The 20,308-nt window shown below is 44.3% G+C and overlaps 1 protein-coding gene across 30 annotated transcripts in view; it reads left to right on the forward strand.

Annotated features, from left to right (window-relative positions):
* The window catches only part of LARP4B (La ribonucleoprotein 4B), a 91,005-nt gene extending 72,471 nt beyond the window's left edge, over window positions 1-18,534 (forward strand). For 8 of the 30 annotated variants that reach the window (XM_070601259.1, XM_070601269.1, XM_070601258.1 and 5 more), the window contains 9 exons: window positions 289-342; window positions 428-637; window positions 3,788-3,894; window positions 4,453-4,704; window positions 8,417-8,462; window positions 11,173-11,322; window positions 13,289-13,413; window positions 13,508-13,616; window positions 14,871-18,534. In XM_070601259.1, the coding sequence (XP_070457360.1) occupies window positions 289-342; window positions 428-637; window positions 3,788-3,894; window positions 4,453-4,704; window positions 8,417-8,462; window positions 11,173-11,322; window positions 13,289-13,413; window positions 13,508-13,616; window positions 14,871-15,143 (1,326 nt within the window). In that variant the 3' untranslated portion in view covers window positions 15,144-18,534. Of the gene's footprint in view, window positions 1-288; window positions 343-427; window positions 638-3,787; window positions 3,904-4,452; window positions 4,705-8,416; window positions 8,463-11,172; window positions 11,323-13,288; window positions 13,414-13,507; window positions 13,617-14,870 lie in introns of all 30 variants that reach the window. The other 22 variants (XM_008524733.2, XM_070601254.1, XM_070601251.1 and 19 more) reach the window with 5 other exon arrangements.
* The last annotated feature ends 1,774 nt before the right edge of the window (window positions 18,535-20,308 follow it).

Here is a 20,308-nt window from a genome sequence, read left to right on the forward strand (position 1 = left end):
GTTTTCCCATAGGTCAGGATCCTTAGCCTATGGTCTATGGGGAGCTTTTATAGTATCTATTAATGCTTATAAAATTGTATACAAATGTTGTTTAGGAGAATTTTGGTTAGAGGGTACATAGCTCTTATCAGGTTCTTTTGAGGAATCTGTCACCCGAAGAAGGTTAAGGATCACTGCTGTAGGTCCTGTCCACCATATTTTAACTTTGCAGTTCCTTGTTTGAGATACTGTCAGTTCATCTTATTTATAAAATTAACACAATGGTATTTTGGATGATTTTGCCCTCAGGCTTACAAATATTTGCGAGAAGAAGTGAAAACTTTTCAAGGAAAACCAATTAAGGTAAGCAAGACCATTGGTTATACTTGCTTTATTTGCAAATCAGTTTTCTTAAGTATCTAATAGAAACTCACATATTTTCAAACAGGCACGGATAAAAGCAAAGGCAATAGCTATAAACACATTTTTGCCAAAGAACGGATTCAGACCTCTGGACATGAGCCTTTACACGCAGCAGCGATACACGGCCTCCTTTTACTTACCTCCGGTCTACGGCCCCCAGCAGCAGTTCCCTCTCTACAGCCTGATCGCCCCTCAGACGTGGTCGGCAGCGCACAGCTATCTCGACCCACCCCTGGTGAGTTTTGTCTTTACGTGGAGCTCATGTAGCAGCAAGTTACATTGTGGACGCTGCACTAGGTGCTTTGAAGGATGAGGGGGTCTTCGTCTCATGGGGGAACCAGATACGCGTGCCCATTGCCATAGTAAAACAGACCTTCACCTTCTGTGGTGGATTTTAAATTTAACTGGGAGGTAAATATGGAGCACTGTGTACACTAACAAACCTTCAAATTGTGTCATCTCAGTCCTTTGCCCAGTTCACCTCCCCTCCTGTCTAGCATTTCCTTTCTTAAGCTAGTAAAACACCACATGTGCTACAACTCTGGGATAGCTGGGGTACTTGTGAGCGCAGAGGGAAGTGCAAGGGGAGATGGTCCTAAGGAGAAAGAGGTGTTTTAATAGGCTTTTAACAGTCGAAGACAGGTAGAAGACACGCTCTTAAAAGCTCTATTTTTTACACCAGCCCTAGAGTTGATGGGCATGGTTAATTTTTACAGATTTCAGCCTGTCTTAAGGCCTATGGTTGGAAACAGGTATGCTGCTGTAGATGTTAAAGAGATGCCCTGGCTTGGACTTGGCATGAGTTGATGAAGTGGGACGTGAGAATCAGGGCTAATCTGTGGTCATTCAGCTCCTACCTGGGAGGATAGGGATGGGCTGATGGATGGAGCCTTGCTTGAGGCTGCAAAGCAGGAGTATCTGGAACCAGAGGTGGTAGGAGAGACCATGGGGGGGACTGTGGTCAGAAAGCAGGAATCAAGTTAACAAATCTGAGGATATGGCTGCGGACCACGTCAGGGAAAGTTGGACTGATCTCCCCTGTGCAGTGCTCTGGTCATCGTGGGGAGTGAGGGAGATGCCGTGAGTTGAGCCTCGTCATGTGAGGATATCACCTGAGGCTCTCTCACCCCTGAAGGGTGGAAAGAGGGTGGTAACAAGAAGGGTGGCTTGAGAGAAGGAGCGCTGGGATGGCTGTGCCTGTTATCCACTGGAGTGTAAAGATGGGCGTCCATGAGAGAACACACAGTCTGGAAAAGACTAGTGTGTCAAGCAGGCAGTCATCACATAAATAGGACATAAGCACAGTACCATTAGGCGTTTACCAGGGATCACGTTGTTGTCTAAGTGGAGCTTATTAGAAGGGGTGGGAGAGAAGGAAGCTGCCTGCAAGAAGGCGGCATGGCAGAGGTCCTTGGGGTGACTTTGTGGAGAGGAGGCTGGTGAGTTCTCTCAGGGCCAGACTGTCCAGGTTCTTAAATGTGGGCTGAGGCTTGTGAACTCACCTCTGGTGCTTGAGGGACGTGAGAAGGACAGCCAGGAAAGAAAGATGAGTCAGGAGATCCTGAGGGGTGCAGAGCTCCTCAAAAGTGAAAGACAGCTAGCAGACAAGTGCTGACATTCACGATTGTTTCTCTTTCTTTCGAGTGAATCATAATGGGAAGAAAATGTACTACTTTTTTGAAATACTACATTCTGTAAAAGTGTACCTATAGCCGTATAGTTAGTATATCAAGAGAGAACGTTAAACTCTTGGGTTGAATAATTTATCCAGAGGAGGGTGACCACTATGCCTGTGCTATTTGGTTCTTCTTGAATTAAGTTGCTTTTCTGTTTCTCTAATCATATCTGTTCCTCTCCCAGATGGGGTCCTTTGGGCTCCTGCGTCAGTCGTCTGGCTGTTTAGAAAGGTTCCTTTGACCCTGGTTTGGGGCTGTGAGGCCCTTGTGCTTGCTCTCAAACACACTGTGTTGTTCTGAGCAGAAGTGAAGACCTGATGCTTGTTAATTGTCAGCAAGTTGTGTTACATTATCGTGTTAGTAGCCAGTTTACTTTTAAATTCTTGAGCAGAGTGACTCAGATACCAGAGCTCTGTGTGTAGACGTGCATCCGTGAAATGACTGGTCTTACCATGATAGACAGTCTTCCAGCTCTGGTTCTGGTTGATGCATTTCTCAAGAGTCTGGTGCAGACTCTTCTCCAGTAGTGTGCTGACCGCTCCAACAGAGCTTGAGGTACATCTTTCTCCCCCAGCGTTTCCCTTTTATTGCTTTAATTTTATTTTTTTTAAATCAGGGAACAATTTTATTTTGGTCCTAGGCCATCTCTAACATCCTTCTTCTATTATAGCTTCCAGTGAGCTCCAGTTAAAAGGAATTGCTTGCTTCTATCCTCTCCCTTTTTTTCCCCCCAAACAAGGAAGGACCTAAATCTATTTTTCAATTTAGTGATAATTTAAGGTGGGGACTGGAGGACACTGAGTAGTTAAATACCTTTGAACCCATCGAGAAATGTCATTTACACAGAAAGTGTTTGAAACCACAGGTCCGGAATCCAGAGAGCTGGAGTGAACATTCTTTTCATCTTTTTAAAAAAGAACTGTGTTTCAACACTTAAGTTTTCTGGGGTTTTTTTTGTGTCTAGATGTTTAAAATAGTTGGCTGATACTTAAAATTCTGTACTTAATCTTTTTAACTTTTTAGATTGTATGTTTTATAAGGGTACTGTGGCCCTTTTTAATTCTCTTCTGAATTATATGTCATTGTATCACTTTAAATGTATCACTTTAAATTGTGACTTGAGGGATAATTATTAATGATCTGAAAATATCTTGATGCTCAAAGCAAGACTTGCGTGAAGGTGAAGACTAAAAATGGCACTCTCAAAGGCTGTGATTGTGAAATAGATATATAAATGTTCCTAAAATTGGGAACTCTGATGAATTTCACTAAAGTCATTAGGAATAAAGAAGAATGGCTGACTTTTTGCCAGTCTTGGAGGTGGTGTTACTTGTACCATTCAGTTGAGCATTTGGACTCAGGTGAGCGTGCAAGTCACGAGCCTGTACTTGGACCTGTGGGGTCTTGAGCAGGTGCTTTCCTCTCCTGTCAGTTTCCACTTACATAAATTGGCTTCTTTGTTGGGTCATCATGAGGATCAACTGAGACAGCCCAGAAAAAGGTCTTAGCCTCAGCCTGGCTCAAGAAATATTGGCTACTAGCAATAATCTTACACAGTACTCTTCTTGACCTGCGAATGTTGGAAGTCTGACATGGAACATAGCCTCCTTGACATGTCAGGAAACGACCCAGGTTACCACAAGATGCAGTGTTAACCAACTCAGAGTCTGTTCATGCCTTGTTGACTTGCTTGTTTTTAATGAATCTAGGTAACTCCATTTCCAAGTACTGGATTTATAAATGGGTTTACGTCTCCAACCTTCAAACCCGCAGCATCTCCTCTGACTTCACTCAGACAGTACCCTCCGAGAAGCAGGCAAGTTCTGTGAGTGATTAAAATGCAGTTGTTTTTCCAGGGGTGGTAATAAGAGGTTGCTGCTATGTTGTATACTTTAAAAGCAAAGGAAAATAGAATGTGTTAAACCTTGGTAATCCTCACCATATGCACGAGTCACACTTACTAAGTAGAGAGGCTGTTTCTGACGCTCACTCCTGATATATTTGGTCCTAGTAATGTTCACCAGGGATAAAGCTACTTGCAGTGTAGAATTACATTCTGTGAGATTTAAACCCTAAAATGCATACCGTAGTGCCTACATAAAGGATGGCTTCTCTGCAGACAAAGGCATAGGGCAGCCTGCATCTCTGCGTGCCTGCTTTTAACTTGGGCCTGGACTGTAGCTAACAGAACACTGATACTTTATTTATAGATTTGCATTATCAGACATATTATGTGGTAACTGTTCTAAATAACATTTTTATATTTTTTCTAAATAGAAAGCAAATTTTAGCTTAGACATTCCTATATCGGCATGCTCGTTCTGTAACACTATGATCGTTTTTAACTGAGCATGTACGAACACTTTATTTATAGGAATCCTAGTAAGTCTCATCTACGCCATGCCATTCCCAGTGCAGAGAGGGGACCCGGGCTGTTAGAAAGTCCTTCGATATTTAACTTCACTGCGGATCGGCTACTCAACGGTGTCCGGAGCCCACAAACGAGGCCGACAGGCCAACCTAGAACACGGGTACAGAACCCTCCCACCTATGCTAAGAGAGACATTGGAACTGGGCGAGTGGAACAGAGCAGTCTGGAGTCCTCTCCTGGTTTGGGTAGAGGAAGGTGAGTTACACAGAATTTTTGTTGGACAGGTACTTGTGCTTATAAACTATTCCATTAATTTAGATGTGTTTTATAATCATTATTTTCAAATGCATCATAGAAAATCAGATTGAAAGCTGTAGCCATCAAAGGTTTTATATAGTTACTCAGAAGAGTTGGTTTTAGAGCAGAGACTTAAGTAGTTTTATTTCTTTTTTGTAATATAAAATTCTTCAATCAGATCACTAAATGGAGTTGAACCATGTTAGGTCACGGTCATTTGTGGAGAATTTGGAGCTCGACATATAGCAGACTCCATGCTCTGTGAGCCTCTGGTCTCACTTCGCATCCCCTCCTGCTGCTGCCTGGGTAGAGGGCCCGCGTGTTCCCAGCCTTGCTCATTTTCCAGCCAGCAGTGTCGCACAGTAGACAGGCAATGAGTTGTGTGGCCAGGCAGACCAGAGTTTAAATTCCATTTGTACTAAATTTGTTTATAAACACGGGCTGTTATGGTTAAGTGGTACCTGTTGGCCGTCTTTAGGGGAGAGTTAGCTCATTTCCATCCTTGATCCCACATTATCTGTGGTCATTACCCGGGGTTGTTAGCGTGCATCCTGACAGTGGGCTGTGTCTGCCCCCTTCTCACTTTTCCTTTGCTGCAGCTTGCTGTCTGCCTTCTGCCACTTATTCCTCCACTAGAGAGGTGGGCTTAGAAAAGATGGAGGTGGGTCATCATCCAAAAGATGGATGGGTGAGCGTCCAATTAGTGACATCTTGTCCACTGTTGACAGATGGAAGCTGGCTTATTAGTTTGTTCTCTCAGTGATTAGTTCAGTACGGGCTGTCAGGAAGGAAATCTCCTCTGATAATTAACTAGCTAGCGCTCAACTACCTAAGCTTTTTTTTTTTTTAACCTACTTTGAGAACTTAAGATGAAAATATTTCTGTGTTCTATACGGAATGTCCAGCACAGTGTCTGACATGCAGAAGCTCCAATAATGTTGGTTCCTCTGCCTTCCTGGCACGATATGTTTCCAGTGCAGTTTGGGAGTTTGAGGAGCCCAGAGGTCCATCACATTTGTGGTGGTTAAATCCACATGGTCAGCCTTGGTGGGGTTGTAGGATGGACTTAGAGTGACTGAAGGCAGCAGGCTGCAGGAGAACTGGTGCAGGACTGCACATCGTCAGGAAATTTGATAGAAAGTTGGTTTGACTGGTATTGGAGGGCTGAAAGGCAAAGGGGCACACCGAGGAAATACAGAGGAAGTGACTTCAGGAGGCAGCTGCCATTCGTGGGGCTGGGAGACAGTAGGCAAGTTTGGGGTTTTTAGACAAAGAGGCTTGGAGCAGGGTCTGCGGAGCTGAGGCCAGACCCTAAGGAAGGGCCGTGCCACCATGCTAGATGGTGCTGGTTGAGGGACAGTGCAGAAGAAGCACCACCAGGAAGACAAGTTCCTAGACCCTCCTCCTGTGGCATTCCCTGTTGGGAAACACTGGACAAGGAGTGTCCTGGCAGTGGGAAGATGAGTCCTGCAGAACACCACCCAGTGTCACAGAGGAGGGTGAAGGCAAATGTGCTGAGGAGCATTTAGTCAGCCAGCATGCCCGCCTCTGACCATGTAGTCACATGCAGTCCTCCCACAGCATTCGAAATTCCAAACAGCAGTAACGACTTTGTGCTTTTGCGCAACCAGTAGAGACTCCCACCTCAACAGTGTGCACCTGAGGACTGTGACCAGCACCAGTGAGACTGGAGAGAGCTCAGCCTACGCACCGGTCTACACCAGCTGCAAGGAACAGCCTGTCAGGGGAGCCCTGGTCAATACTGTCACCTGGCTCCTTCCTCTGTTCCTTGTGCCTTTTGTCTCCAGACAAGTCATCAGGTGTCCAGGGCTCTTCAGCTGAAGGGTGATGCCCGCCTTCTCTCCTGAAGGACCTGAGCCACAGTGGCCGTGCTACCCCCCAGGATGCCTATTTTTCTGGTTTTTGTTTCGTTTTCCAGTAACTTTGTCTCTTGGGCAATAAGGAGTCGTCGAAGGCACCCCAGGAAATCCCCTGGACTACACATGGCTCTCTTACCTGCCGTGTAACAGCAGCCCACAGGGCAGCCACCTAGCCAGGTTCAGTGTCAGGAAGAACCCCAGTTGAGCAGACAGCTATCTCTGTTATGTCACCTGATGGGAGCATTCCATTTTGGGGAACTAAGCCAGACCACCAAAATTCGAAGTGGTGGGCACAGGAACCAGAAATCATACTGGTGGAATATTGAGTGTGATAGTGAAGAGTCCCTCCCAATTCTGTTGTTTGGTGCCGGGGCCGTGTTTGCTGGTGTGGTCACATGCAAAGCATATGCTGCATCTCTTGAGTTAGGACCATCCTTTGAAGCTGTTGCCGGCCCCTCAGCCTTGCATCTGAGTCTTCCTCGGTGAAGCTGCTCCCTGGAGTGGGGCACACGCCACTCATGCTGTGGGATGGGTCTCAACAGCATTGCATGGGCACCATGGGGTGAAGGCAGCGTCTCCTTAGGGTCCACTGATAGGTGCCATCAAACCAGTGGCACGCAGAGCTTCTGCCTCCTCCAGGATAGAGAAGGACTGGCCCCCTGGGCCAGGCTGGGCACTGTCAGTAGTGGTAAGCAGGCTAGCCTTGGCATTGGGGTGCCCGAGTGTAACTACTATGCCCCTGGGCTGACGGGGAAGAGGCTGGACACCACCCCTTGTCACCCACTTGTTGGGGATCTCTTCTAAAGTGGATGGCTCCAACACAGATGTCTTCACAATGTCCCTTCCTTAAGTCTCCTCCCAAGGTCTCTTTATTGTCAGACTTTGAGTTCTTGTCTTCATGAGTCTCTCGTCTAGCCAGGTCTTTAGCTCCCCTGCTTGAGAACTAGTGTAAATCTGTACTTTCAGCCGTTTCTGTGTCCAGACATGGTGGACAGCGAATATGTTGCTTGAAGTTCTGCTCTCTGGGAAGATCCCCTTGCACACTGGCTCTTGGGAATGCTCCTTATTGGGGTGTGATGCCAAGGCGGTCGGCATGCTGTTCAGCCATCTGTAACCCAGGTCCAGAGCTCTCCCCTGGTCAGTGGTCAATAAATTTTCATTACCATTCTTTAACAGTTGACCTATATAGTTCACTATCAGATTTTATACATCTTGTCATTCTGACAGAATGGATATTCAAATATTTATGTGATAAATTCTAAATAGCCACTAGGATAATTCTTTTAATAAATGTTTTTATTTTATTTACGTATTTAGATATCAGTTTTAGTCCTTTATTATAAAATTTTTGTGTTTTGCTTGTACTTCCTCTTTTTTTCTGTTTTTGGTGGGGAAGATTTTCGCCCTAAGCTAACATCTGTTGCCAATCTTCCTCTCTCTCATTTTTTTCCCCTTTCCCAAAGCATCAGTGCATTGTTGTATATTCTAGTTTTAAGTGCTTCTAGTTCTTCTATGTGAGCCACTGCCACAGCATGGCTACTGACAGACAAGTGGTGTCATTCCACACCCAGGAACCAAACCCAGGCTGCTGAAGTGGAGTGCACTGAACTTTAATCACTAGGCCATCAGGGCTAACTCTGCTTGTACTTCTTAAGGTTGAGATTTTAGAATCGAAAATCATCTTCAAAAGAGTACAAAGTAATAAAGACAAGTATGTCTGCACATCCATATACTTGAGAAAATGTTCTGAGTGGAAAAAATTAATGGTCTTTTGCTTTCCTCTCCTCTAGGAAAAATTCCTTTGGTTACCGGAAGAAAAGGGAGGAAAAGTTTACAGTGAGTACATCAAGCCGATGTCATTTTTGCAAGACATTTCAATCTAGTTTATACTAAAGAAACATGGGATTTAATCAAATCAGTAAAGGTTAAGATGTGAGAAGGAGCTTTTCAAAAGACATTTTCTTTTAACATGATATCCATTAGGTAATAACCGACATTTTAGATGCTCTGAAGAGGGGAAGGTGGTGGCTAGTTGCCTGAGTGTTACTGCATAGTACCTATGTGTGCACGCACTGTGCAAATGATGCTGCCAAGAACATGCACACAGACTCTAGTCTCTCTACAGGTGTCCAGAGTTCTTTCTGGGTGGGTAACCATACACCATAAAATAACTGGACTCATGTAGGAATTAGTTCATTAATATTTTTCATTCAAAATGATTTACTTTGTACCCACAATGTAGAAAGCATTATTGCGTTCTGCTGTAGCCTATGCTCAGGACAAATGCAAAATTAAGTGATGGGTTTATGTGAGTGGGAAGTCCATGGGCGTACTCACGTCTGCTTGGGTTGATTAAACAGTTCCTCCTATGCATAATGCCTCCACAGGCTTTGATGGGGGTCATATGGTACGTTTCCACATGAAGTGGTGGGAGAACATCCTGGCAGAGTTACCAGGATTGGTGAAGACGCAGAAGGGAGAAAGTATGTTTCATGGACTTGCACATGGAGAATTCCCCACTTAGAAGACTGGCAAAGACCTTGAGAAAGTTCTTGGTCCAGTCCCTGAACCATTGGTATATGCTTTCTCATCACAAAAGAGAAAGTTTGTTTGTCTAGAACTTAGTACAAGTTAGTCATAAAGAAACACGCATAATCCTGCCTTATTGGTTACTTTAGCCTAGTTTTTGGTGAACCCTTTGGTAAGGCAGTTTACATCAGTTGATCCTAGTTGGAATTAATGAATTCCTGTAACATTTGGACTAACAAGACTAGCATCTGAATATCTCTTCAGATATTACTTACCTTACACAAGTTATTCCCATTGGTCACTACATCACCTTCAAAAGTGAAATTTTTTCCTGCTACCATCTTGATTCATTTTGTGTCCCTAATTCATGTGTTCATACCTGGGAGCCACCTAGAAGCCCAGGCACATGATGCAGGTATATGTATTAAAGAGACCACAGCTGTTACCACACTAGGCTCCTCTAATGACTTCAGCCTAGAGCTGGGCAACAAACGTATGGGCAGTTGGCTGAAGCCCGTAGGACCAGGGATGGGTTGCATGCCACCTAAAGCTGTTCTGATCCTAAGGAATGTTAGACACTGCCCTCAAGATGAGGCGTCATCTGTCGGCTTGCCATTTTGTGACTGCTGTGTCTGGGCAGCTACTGCCTGCCTCTTTTGTTCCTAAAGGTCGAGATTTAGTGAATTTTTAGTAAGTCTTTCTCCCTAGAAATGCTTATCATCTGGAAACCTGGGTTTCCCTCAGAAACATGCAGGTGTTTAAAATAAAGCATCTAAAAATTGGTTTGAGATTATGGTGTCTGCATAACCTAGAGCTGCGCTGAATTATAGGGAGTGTCCCACAGCCAAGTGGTTAACAAGTGCAGGCTTAGTTCTGAGGGCACCTAACTGAGCAAAATGAGGCTGAACTCCGGCACCTACACCCTAATAAAGAGAGAAACAGGTGGGGATGCCCAGAAGAGATGTGGAATTTGCCAGCTTGGGTCCATTTTTACCTTTAACCTGCTCTCACTTGAGTTCTGACAGATTTTCTCTGCATTCCACTTCTGTAGGGAAATAAGTTTCTGGGAAATGTTGGCCCTTTCAAGTTATGTGAGCCCCGTGAGGGCATTGCTTCTAGTCAGAGTAGCCCACCCCTCTCCCAGAAATACCTGTATTCCACCTGAACACAAACTCACTTCCCCCTCCTGTTCCTGACTCCTTCAGCCAAGAACTGGACACTTATAAAATGACTTCTAGCTTATTAAAGCAAGTTGATAGTTTTTCGATAAAACACGTATCACTGCCTTTCGCCCTAGATCTTGGGTTTATAAAGTACACTCAGATATTATGCTGAGTCTACCTGAAGTCAGGGAATGTCTTATCAAATACCGTGTTTCTACATAGTGATTTAAACATATAAAGGGTTTCAGTAAGTTAATTTTCAGATAACTTGAAGACTCTTTTTTTGTTAAACCATTTTTTTAATGGAAATCTTTGTAAATTTCTTACATAAGGTGTAGAGTTGAGAGAGTGGCACTTTTTTCTCTTACTGTCTCCTCCATGACTTAGATTACAAGCTATTCTGTGATAACATGAAACTTGTCTGGAGATGACTGAGTTAATGTCTGGACTCGGGCTCTTCTGATTTGTGAGCAGTGGGGTTGAGTGACTTTACAGCATCTCCCCTGTCTGTGGCTGTCACTTTGCTGCTATCAGCTGCACACTTGGGTCCTACCAGGCCTTTGTCGGCTGATGGTGGTCCAGGGGCTGCAGGGTCTTGTGGTCGTAGAGAAGCAGCTCCATTGCAGTGTGCTGGATCATGGCTGGCAGCAGCCTGAGGTCTCACCTTTACAGCTCTTCTTCTGATGAAGGAGATGAAGTGTTTGTATGTTTGGAACATCTGTCTGCCTTTTCAGATGGATGCAGAAATGAGAAGGCTGGAGAGCAGGTTCTTGGCCTTAGCCTTCTGCTGTATTTCTTAGTTCTGCACTGTGTGTCTACACTTGGGCAACTTTATGGGTGTTCTTCTCTTTCAGAGGAGTCAAACTCAGTCTCCAACGCCACCAAAGCCTCCGTCTCCGAGCTTCGAATTAGGGCTGTCCAACTTCCCCCCACTGCCTGGGGCAGCAGGCCACTTGAAGACAGAGGACTTGTCTAGCTTGCTAATAGGATCATCAAAAGAAAGGGTAAGATACGTATCACAGGCCTAACAGTCACTGACGTTTGCTGAGTGCTGATTCGTGCCTGGCACCTTGCTGAGCTCTTTACATACATAATATTCTTCATACTCAGAAGAGGTTCAGAGAGGTTAAGTGATTTGCACAGGTCACACAGATTTTGAGTGGACCCTCTTAGTTGCCTGTCTGCCAGGGTAAGAGGTGGAAACCTGTGCTGTGGCATGCTATACAGATGCTTTCTCTCACCCTGGAAACTCAGATTGCACTTATATTGTTGTTATTCAGGACTTGCCATTATTTTACAAGTCAGCAGAATAAAACAGAGAAATCTGGATTGTACCAGAAGTAATACAGTTTTTGGTAACCTACATGAATAACAAGGAGCCCGGAATAACTTTACTCTAATACTGGTGGTTTTGGGTGAATTCTCTAGGCTGCTAAATGAGTTGTTTTCACTCTTCTGCAGTGATGACAATCCCAAGAATCAGCTTGAGCTACAGAAGCCAGAGGGTGTGAGTTCCAGTGCTCCTTCTGGGTTCTGCTGTAGTTGACGAGTTAAGGAGGGATTTGTCCTGCTGCCAGGAGTGCTGTTGATGGCTCTGTCGGTTCTTAGCCAGGCAGAGGTGCCCTGCAATGCCGTGTTGAGCTGAGGCGGGGAGAATGTGTCCCCGGGCGAGTTCTCAGCGTGGCTGCACACCACAGTCGCCCTTTGTCTTTTTCCACTGGAAATCCACCACCACCCTGCCCGCTACCCTCAGATCTCAGGGATCAGAATCCTCTCACCTCTGGATTGGAAAGGCACACACTGCAGCTGCAGCCAGACCGTCTACACTCAGAGAGCACCATGAAGCCCTCAGGCACCAGGCCAGGGCTCACGGTGAGATTTATAAAGCCAGGGGTTTAGTCCTCTTTATCCTCCCACACAATGCAGCTGTGGTCTACGTTCCAGCATGTCAGGACCCAACATCCTGGATTAAATGAGCTTTTACAAAAAGATATTTTCCATTCCCACCAACCTTGAGCATGAAATCTTGAAAGATCGTGGTTCTCACGGAGGGCCTCTTGTCTCTGGTCACCCCCGTTGAGGACAGGTGTAGAGGTAGTGCCATTCCATACATCTCGCTCCCTCCAGAAGCTCTCGTTTCAGTTCATTTCTGAACTTACCTGCTTTGAAAAGTACAATTTTAAGACAATGTCTTTTTGCACTTAATCACACTTCCAATTATTTATTTGCTCTCCTGCCTTTTTTGTTAGTTACACAACATGAAGAAGACTGTGCATATGTGAGCTATCTCTGCACATCAGGGTCACCGGCCTGAGTAAGAACATCTAGTGTTAGTCAGGTCTTTGCCTCATTGCTGTGGACAAATAAACATTCTCAGCCTCACTTTCCTCGCCTGTTAAACTGGGAGAGTTAACACACCTGCTTCTAGGGTTTCTGGGGAATTCAGGTGAGAACTGCTGTCAGCACCTCCTGCCCACCTCAAGGTACTCAAATTTATGTCAGTATGGAGGCGTTGATCTTTTGGATTTTAGTTATAAGACTGAGTCATTGAATTGTGTTAGGAGCTCTACATTTAACAGATATTTGGGTGTTATATGCCAGACTGTACTAGGCGCTGGGATATCAGATGGATAAGATGTTTTTGATGCGTATTCAATTAAGAAAACAAATTTGCTGCTAATTATGATAGAAGCACGGAAGAAAGGGCCTGAGATGTCAGGGAAGACGGGTGAGGGCTCTGTAGGCAGGACAGACTTGGGGTGGTTTCCTTGTACAGCCAGTGTTTGCCAGCTCTGCTCTCCTCTGCAGGGTCCACTCAGTCAGCACCCGGCACAGCCGCCCCTCCACCCCCAGGAGGAAGGTGGGAAGCCATCAGATTGTTGCCATCATTGGTGTATTTAAGATGATTATGACAAAGAGCTGACAAATGCTTCTCTACACAAATATAACTGTTATTCCGATGATTTTCAGAGCCTCAATGCGGATGCAAGCACGAACACTCCTCCCGCAGTGACCCCCCGAGAGCCCTCAGTGCCAGCCCCCTGCACTGTGTCGGCAGCCTGTGCGCGCTCCCCTTCCCCCACCCACCTACCCGAGTAAGTAGCTGCCTTCTGTCACACTTCCATGTTGACTGATTGAAATTGCTCCCCAGTGTGCAGGAGATTCAAATATTGGGTGGCATTTTTACAGGGATCCCAAGGTGGTCGAGAAGCAGAGGGAAACCCCAAGTATGGACAGACTTCCTTCTACCCTGACTACAACTGCAAGTAAATCGGTGCAGGTGAACGGCGCTGCCACGGTACGTGCCCCGACCACCTCCCGCCACCCCACAGAGGCTCTCCGTGTGGGAGAAAGACAGAGCTCCTTCTCTGCATCAGCTTATTCTCAGTAAAATCAAATTTGATGGGTTTTTACTTGTGTGTGTGCTGTTGTGCTTTCTGTACAGAATACCTTGGATCTTTGCTATTAATTTTCACCTTACTGCCTGGTTATTTCTCGTTACACAGCCATGGTGTCTTTATTTCAGTGCCACTAGAGCACAGTTCTCTTTTTGAGTAGTCAGAAGATGCCAGCTCCTGTTCTCTGTAGGACTTGTGGTCGTGTAGCGTGTGCTGTCAGTAGCAGACACTGAGGACAGACAGGCACAGCCCTGCCCTCCCGCTCCTGTGGGGCCGCTCCCTCCCCGCGTGGGCCTGCGCACTACTCCAGCCCTCTCCTCTCCTTCCCTCAGGGGCCAGTCCGCATCTCTATTCTGATTTGTGTTCTCCTCAGTTTGATCTCCGTGAGCTTTGTCGTTTCGTTTGGGAGTTAAACCTTTACTGTCCACCAGGTTGACTCTTTAAAGAAAAACATTTTTTTAGGTTAAAAAATTATTTTTAAGTTAGCAAATGGCTTATGCAGGTGAAATAGTTTTTACTATTCTGTTTTCTTCGGTCATTTAATCTTCATGCTTCTACTTACCCAAAAACCCTATTAATTTTTTTTAAGTTTTTAACTCTGTCTTCACCTTTCCTGAACCCCCATCTCCAGCCCTCTGTAGTTTTCAGATGTGCCCAAAAATTTTTCAAAGATGATTTTTGAAGTTCACCTTAAGTGATGGGCTGTGCCTTTCTCTAGCATTCCAGGAAACCTGGGCTGTGCTGAGTGGCAGTGTGTGTGGAAGGAAGCAAGGGCAGAGAAAGCAGATGTTGCCTTTTCTGGGGATTTCTGGTGTTCTTAGGCCTCCTTCCAGGCTTCCATGAGGCTCAGCAATCCGTAAAGGTCAAACGTTGGGAAGAGTTCAGTCAGCACTTTACATATCAATACCACCTCTAGTTGCAGCCTTTTTGTACAAGATATTTCTAGAGTATCTTGGAAGGAAAGTTGTACTGCAAGGGAAACAAAATTTTGTTGAAACTTATGACCTTTTTAAAAGTCAGAATACTCTGAATGTGGAGATCTGGTTACGGTTGAGAACTTGTTTACTTTTACCTTAAGTGAACTTTATTTTCACATGTTGTCACTGGAGACGTCATTTTATGCATGTCATCCCAGAGTTATGTCTGTTTCCCAGGAATTGCGAAAACCCAGCTATGCGGAGATTTGTCAGAGGACGAGTAGAGAGCCTCCGGTGTCCCCGTTGCAACCCCAAAAAGAACAAAAGCCAAACACTGTCGGTTGTGGGAAGGAAGAAAAGAAGCTTCCTGAGAGAGAGCCCCCTACCCCCAAGTCCAACCCGGGACCACCCAAAGACCAGAGGAGGCCGCCGGGCCGCCGGCCTTCGCCACCGGCCACAGGGAAGCGTCCACACAGAGAACAGAGCACCCCTCCCAAGTCCCCCCAGTGAGCGCCGAGGGCTGGGAGGGCTGCGAGGAGTTGAGGTCGCCACAACTAAGCACTGTCCCACTCGGGACCGAGAATGAGCCGCTGGTTAGGAGCTTGCAGTGGAGAGGAGGCCATGAGATGCCTGCAAGTTATTTTTCTTCTATGAGTCGGATTTTCCCCCTCTTGAAAAAAATCTATTTTTCAGGATTTAATTAATATAAACCTTATTTTAGGTTGGTGCTTAACTGGAGGTGATGCATAAGTCTGATTTTTTTCAGGATAGAAAATGCATTTATCCTAACAAATTGATATTTTTTATTAAGCCTCCATGTGGCTATGAATGCAAGCTATATATAGTGAGTTTTTCTAAATTAAGCGGAACTATGCTACTTCGTTTTTTAAAATAACTGGTTAGCAAGTGCATATCTCTAAGATGTCCATACCGACAGGTGAAGCTGAGGACAGTGGGATTGAGGGCATGAGGCGACGCTGTAAGTGGAGCCTGGAGAAGGCATAGGGTCAGATCGAGTCACACCCTGGCCTGGGAGTTATACTTTCATTCAGAATCCTAACAAGTGATTCTAGCATTTTTTTTTTTAAAGAGTATAGCCCGTTTTTGATCTATGGGGCAAAATGAGCCTGCAGAGAGCACCCAAGAGAGCCTTGAAACCTCAAGTTTGATGTACTGCAAGCAGTAACCAGCTTCTCACTCCAGTCTCAAGTGGCTATTATGTAAGATAAATTCAAAGCACAGTGTGAATAGAATTAAATGAAAACATAAACTTTGCTGCCCACTGACATGTTATCGCAAAGTTGTACCCTGATGTTGTCTTGCTCCCACGAGCTAGCAGGGAGGATGTGGGAGCCACGGTGGCTCCTGCGTCTCCCCCATGTTAGTCAGCTCCCGTGGGCACCTTCCCGTACCTCTGAATCGGCACGCAGACCGAGACGTTGCATAACTGTGAGAGAATGGTATTTGTGGTGCCCCTTTGGTGGTGGAGGATGAAAACTCCCGCTCTCTTTACCTCCAAGACGAGGGTCTCATTGAGTCCTCCTGGGTGTGCTGGGCTCGGAAGAACACGCATGCACTGAAGCTAGCAGTTTATAATAAAGTTAAATACAAATTATTTTGTTTTAAAATGCCTAAATTTTTTCTTTGAGTATTCTAAGCAGCAGACGTTAAAATAAGACTATTTCCTGCTAAATGTAACCATACAGTTTATTCCACAAAATGTTATTTAATAAGACTGAGGATTTTTTTAAAAAAATTATTTCCATCCAATATTTAAAGACTTGAATTTTATTTAAACTTGAAAATGACTTTGCCTTAACTTTTGTATAAGACAGCATAGAGTTGATGGAGACCGGCCCCTGGGTTGGCATGAGTCGAGTACAGAGTTACTCAGTTACGTGGGATCTGCTGGCGCTAGTTTTACTGAGTAAGCATACGGTAGTGTGAGAACTAGCAGCATTGTTTGTAATATACCTTGAAGATCTTAAACAGTTGACCTTTTTCAGATTGTTGAAAGCCCTGTAAATGCGGATAGTCGATACTGTATTAAATATGTGCACTTGGAGTGTGTGCTTTGCCTGTACAGTTGTAAATAATCAGAACATATTAAAAAGGTACCCTAAAGAGAAAATCTGATAAAAATTATTGATATATTATAAATGTTGCTATTGAGCTGGATGTAGATAAACTAAATGTTGTGGTTTGAATATTATTTTAATTTGTTGAGGTTTTTTCCTTTTTCTCCTATGCCGGTGTGTTGAACTGATTCTGCCTCTTTGCTGCTGCAAAAGGGAAATGGAAAGTCTTATTAAAGCCTTCAGATGTCTCCATGCTCTTCTTAAAAGTATGTAAATATGTACTAATCATAGCTGATGTGAAAGGGTTTTGAAGTATAATATTGAAAGCAGACACTTGCAGGGTCTGCAAGGGAAAGTAAAAATAATCTACTGCTTAAATCTGGAATAGCTGAGTATGATTTCCCCTGCCAGAGGGAAAGGCGCCCTGGTGCATTTGACCATCTCCTTCATTCAGTACCTAGAAATACACACAGTGCTAATAGTTTACAAATGCTGGTAAAAGGAAAATGGGACTTTACTTCTTTGTAGTTGTCAGACTGCTGACTAAAACATCAGGAATAACTGACCTCTTACACCCAAACTGATGAGTACTGTATACAGCGTTGGAAGGGCATGCTCCAAGCCCTAGGAATTCCTTAATGTCGCAGTCTTTGCTGGAAGAGGGAGCGGATGTTGTCAGCCATCATCATCCCCCAAATCACAAACCCTGTGGAGCTGAGACACTGGTTCTCAATGATGACAAATCCTTTCCCTGGAGGCAGGTGTGTGCTAGAGCCAGCTGTAGCGATCTGCTCTTTGTTGGCAGACAGCATGACGGTGGGCCCCTGAGGTAGCAGCCAATCGTGTGGCAGGCGGTGCCTGAGAGGCGCAGGGTGGATTCTGCTGCGTCCCTGCTGGCTCAGTGTGCTGTGTTTACTGCTCCTGCAGCCAGTCTGTTGCATCGAGAGTTGAAACCTCGCTCTGATGTGATTTTTATAGCATCCTTTTTAATTAAGCAAAGGTAATATGCCAAATACTTCTATAATGTCTACAACACGACCTTTCTGACATTGCTCTGAGATGTCCCTTCACAGAAAGGAATGGGAGTTCACAACGGGAAGCTGTGATACGGCACACAGACAGCGGCTCCATCACACGCAGCCAGTAGTGTGTGGCTTTCGTACATTTTTTAAAATTTAACTCTTTCCTTTCCCCCAGCAGTATCTCAAGGTATAGAATCAGATGCAGCAATCACAAATGACATTTTAACTTGTAAAATTGTGAGGTGATGCTTGTCATCTGGAAATATGAGAATCTGGCTTTTTTCACTAGACATGAATTTCAAGTAGAATAGTTCCTTTTTAAGAGTTAGTGTCATGATGTTTCTGATCAGCCCTTCCTGTAATCACATCACTGGTTGTCATTAGCAGGTGGCAAAAGATGTTTTATGTTGCTGCGTTAGTCAGGACCGCTGCAGTTTACATTTAAAAACTGGCTCAGTTTCTGCAAGGGCGGCAGGTGAGGAAGGTGCGTGCCTGTCTTTGTACCAGCCGTCAGTGTGCTCTAGTTAGGGTCCATGTACTTCAAGGCCTCTTACCCAGAAAGCAGCAGACAATCGAAGACGGAAGGAGAGCCAACAGCTGCCAATTCACACAACGCAAGTGTAATGTGGAAGCTTTCTTGAAGGTTTTTGTTTTTGTTCTAATTCTTTTCATTAAGACTGGAATCAAGCTTACATGTAAACTATTGGTAATTTAAGTTTCCTTTTGTGTCATTCAGTGTAAAACTGTCTAATTTGAAAAAAAATGTAGGTTATGAAAAATAAAGATTTAGGCACTGTTCAATTTTTCTTTTGATTTTTTTAATTAAAATTTTCTTCAAGAATGCATCTTTTTTAAAAATAGTTTTTTGTCTCTTCCCATCAGTGTACATGAGAGTGAAATGCAGGTTGCCTTGGCCTGTGTTTGGATTATGGCTTCTCGACACACGTGTGAGTTATGTCGCATTAGGGCTTTTCCCTGGTCGGCTTAGTGCTCTGAGGTGTTCAGAGTGAGCATTAAAATCAAGATTCACAAGGAAACAGTTCATTAGTCCAAGATTTACCACAAGAATAAAGATCCCTGTGTCAGGATCTTTTGTTTCTTATGTTAAATGGCCTTGTCTCGTGAGATGTCTCCATAAAGTCACTTGGAGTTGTTGTTGGGTCATGGTGGTTTTCAGATCACAAATGAGCCTCAAAACAAACTAATTGACTTATTCCTAAATAATCATGATGCCAACACTAGTAAAAGGCTGAAGATGGATCAAACTTATTAGTATATTATAAATTTAGTGGACAGATGGTCCGATTAGATATTAATTGCCTGATTTTCCTTTTCTATGAATTGCCTGTTCATATCCTATTCCCATTTTTCTACTGGGTTATCTTTTTCTTATTGACTTGGTATCCTTTATCTGTTCTCACTATCAGTCCTTTGTTATGTATGTTACAAATATTTTCTCTCAATCTCTACCAGTTGTCTTAACTTTATTTGGAGTACCTTTTATCTTACAGTTTTTAATTATCATGTAGTAAAATTTATCAGTCTTCTCCTTTATGGTTTGAGTGTCTTGGTCTTGTTTATGAAGTCTTTCCCTGCTCCGGAGTCACAAAGGTAATCTCCTTTTATGTCTATATATGTCTTCAGTCCATCTGGAATTGATTGATTTGTATGTGCGTGTATGGTCTGAGGTAAGAACCCAGTTTTATTTTTTGCCACATGGAAAATTTCTTTTTCTCATATCACTTACTAATTAGTTTATTATTTTTCTACTGATGTGTAATGCCACTCTTGTTACTTACAGAGTTCCCACATATGCAGGCATCTTTAGCTAGTCTCTCTCTTCTGTACTGTTTGTAGTTCTGTTTCCTTGCTGACGCCATAGAATTTCATTCTCCATTCCTAAGAATTTCGTTCATAGAACTCATCACAGTGATAATTAAGTGTGCTCAGTGAAGGCAGGAATTAAGTCCATCCTGATCACCATTGTATCCCCTGTACTTCCTACACTGTCTGCAACATAGTAGGTGCTCAATAAATATTTGTTAAATTAAAGAAATACTTATTGAGTATGTATTCTCCATGCACAGCGCTGCCCTAGGAAATTCAGCGAGAAATAGGGTGATGTGTTGATTTGCTGTTTCCACATAACCACCCCAAAACTCAGTGGCTTAAAATGACAGTTAGGCATTGAGAGACTGATGGAGGCTTGGCTCCCCGGCCCTGCTGGCATTGCGCTGCACTTGGTCACAGGGGTGTACCTTGGCTGGTCTGGACCCAGGCCTGTTCTGGGGGATGTGGGGTCTTACCCAGTTTATCACCATGTGCGCCTCATCTTTGGGCCAGCAGGCTGGCCAAGGCGTGTTCTTCCATGCCTGTGGGAGTGGTTCAAGAGCCGAACCCCAAATATTTAAATTTCCCCACAAGAAATTGAAATTGTTGCATTTCATTCCTTCGTATATCCACATATGTTACTAATGTTAAAATGCTATGTTTATCTAAATCATTAGATAAAACTGACAGTTGAAGAAGCACCACCAGCAGATGGTCATGTATTGCCAAGCCTGATGGGCTGTGA

Source organism: Equus przewalskii, chromosome 30 (assembly GCF_037783145.1).
Source record: "Equus przewalskii isolate Varuska chromosome 30, EquPr2, whole genome shotgun sequence".
In the NCBI taxonomy this organism is placed as follows: Eukaryota; Metazoa; Chordata; class Mammalia; order Perissodactyla; family Equidae; genus Equus; species Equus przewalskii.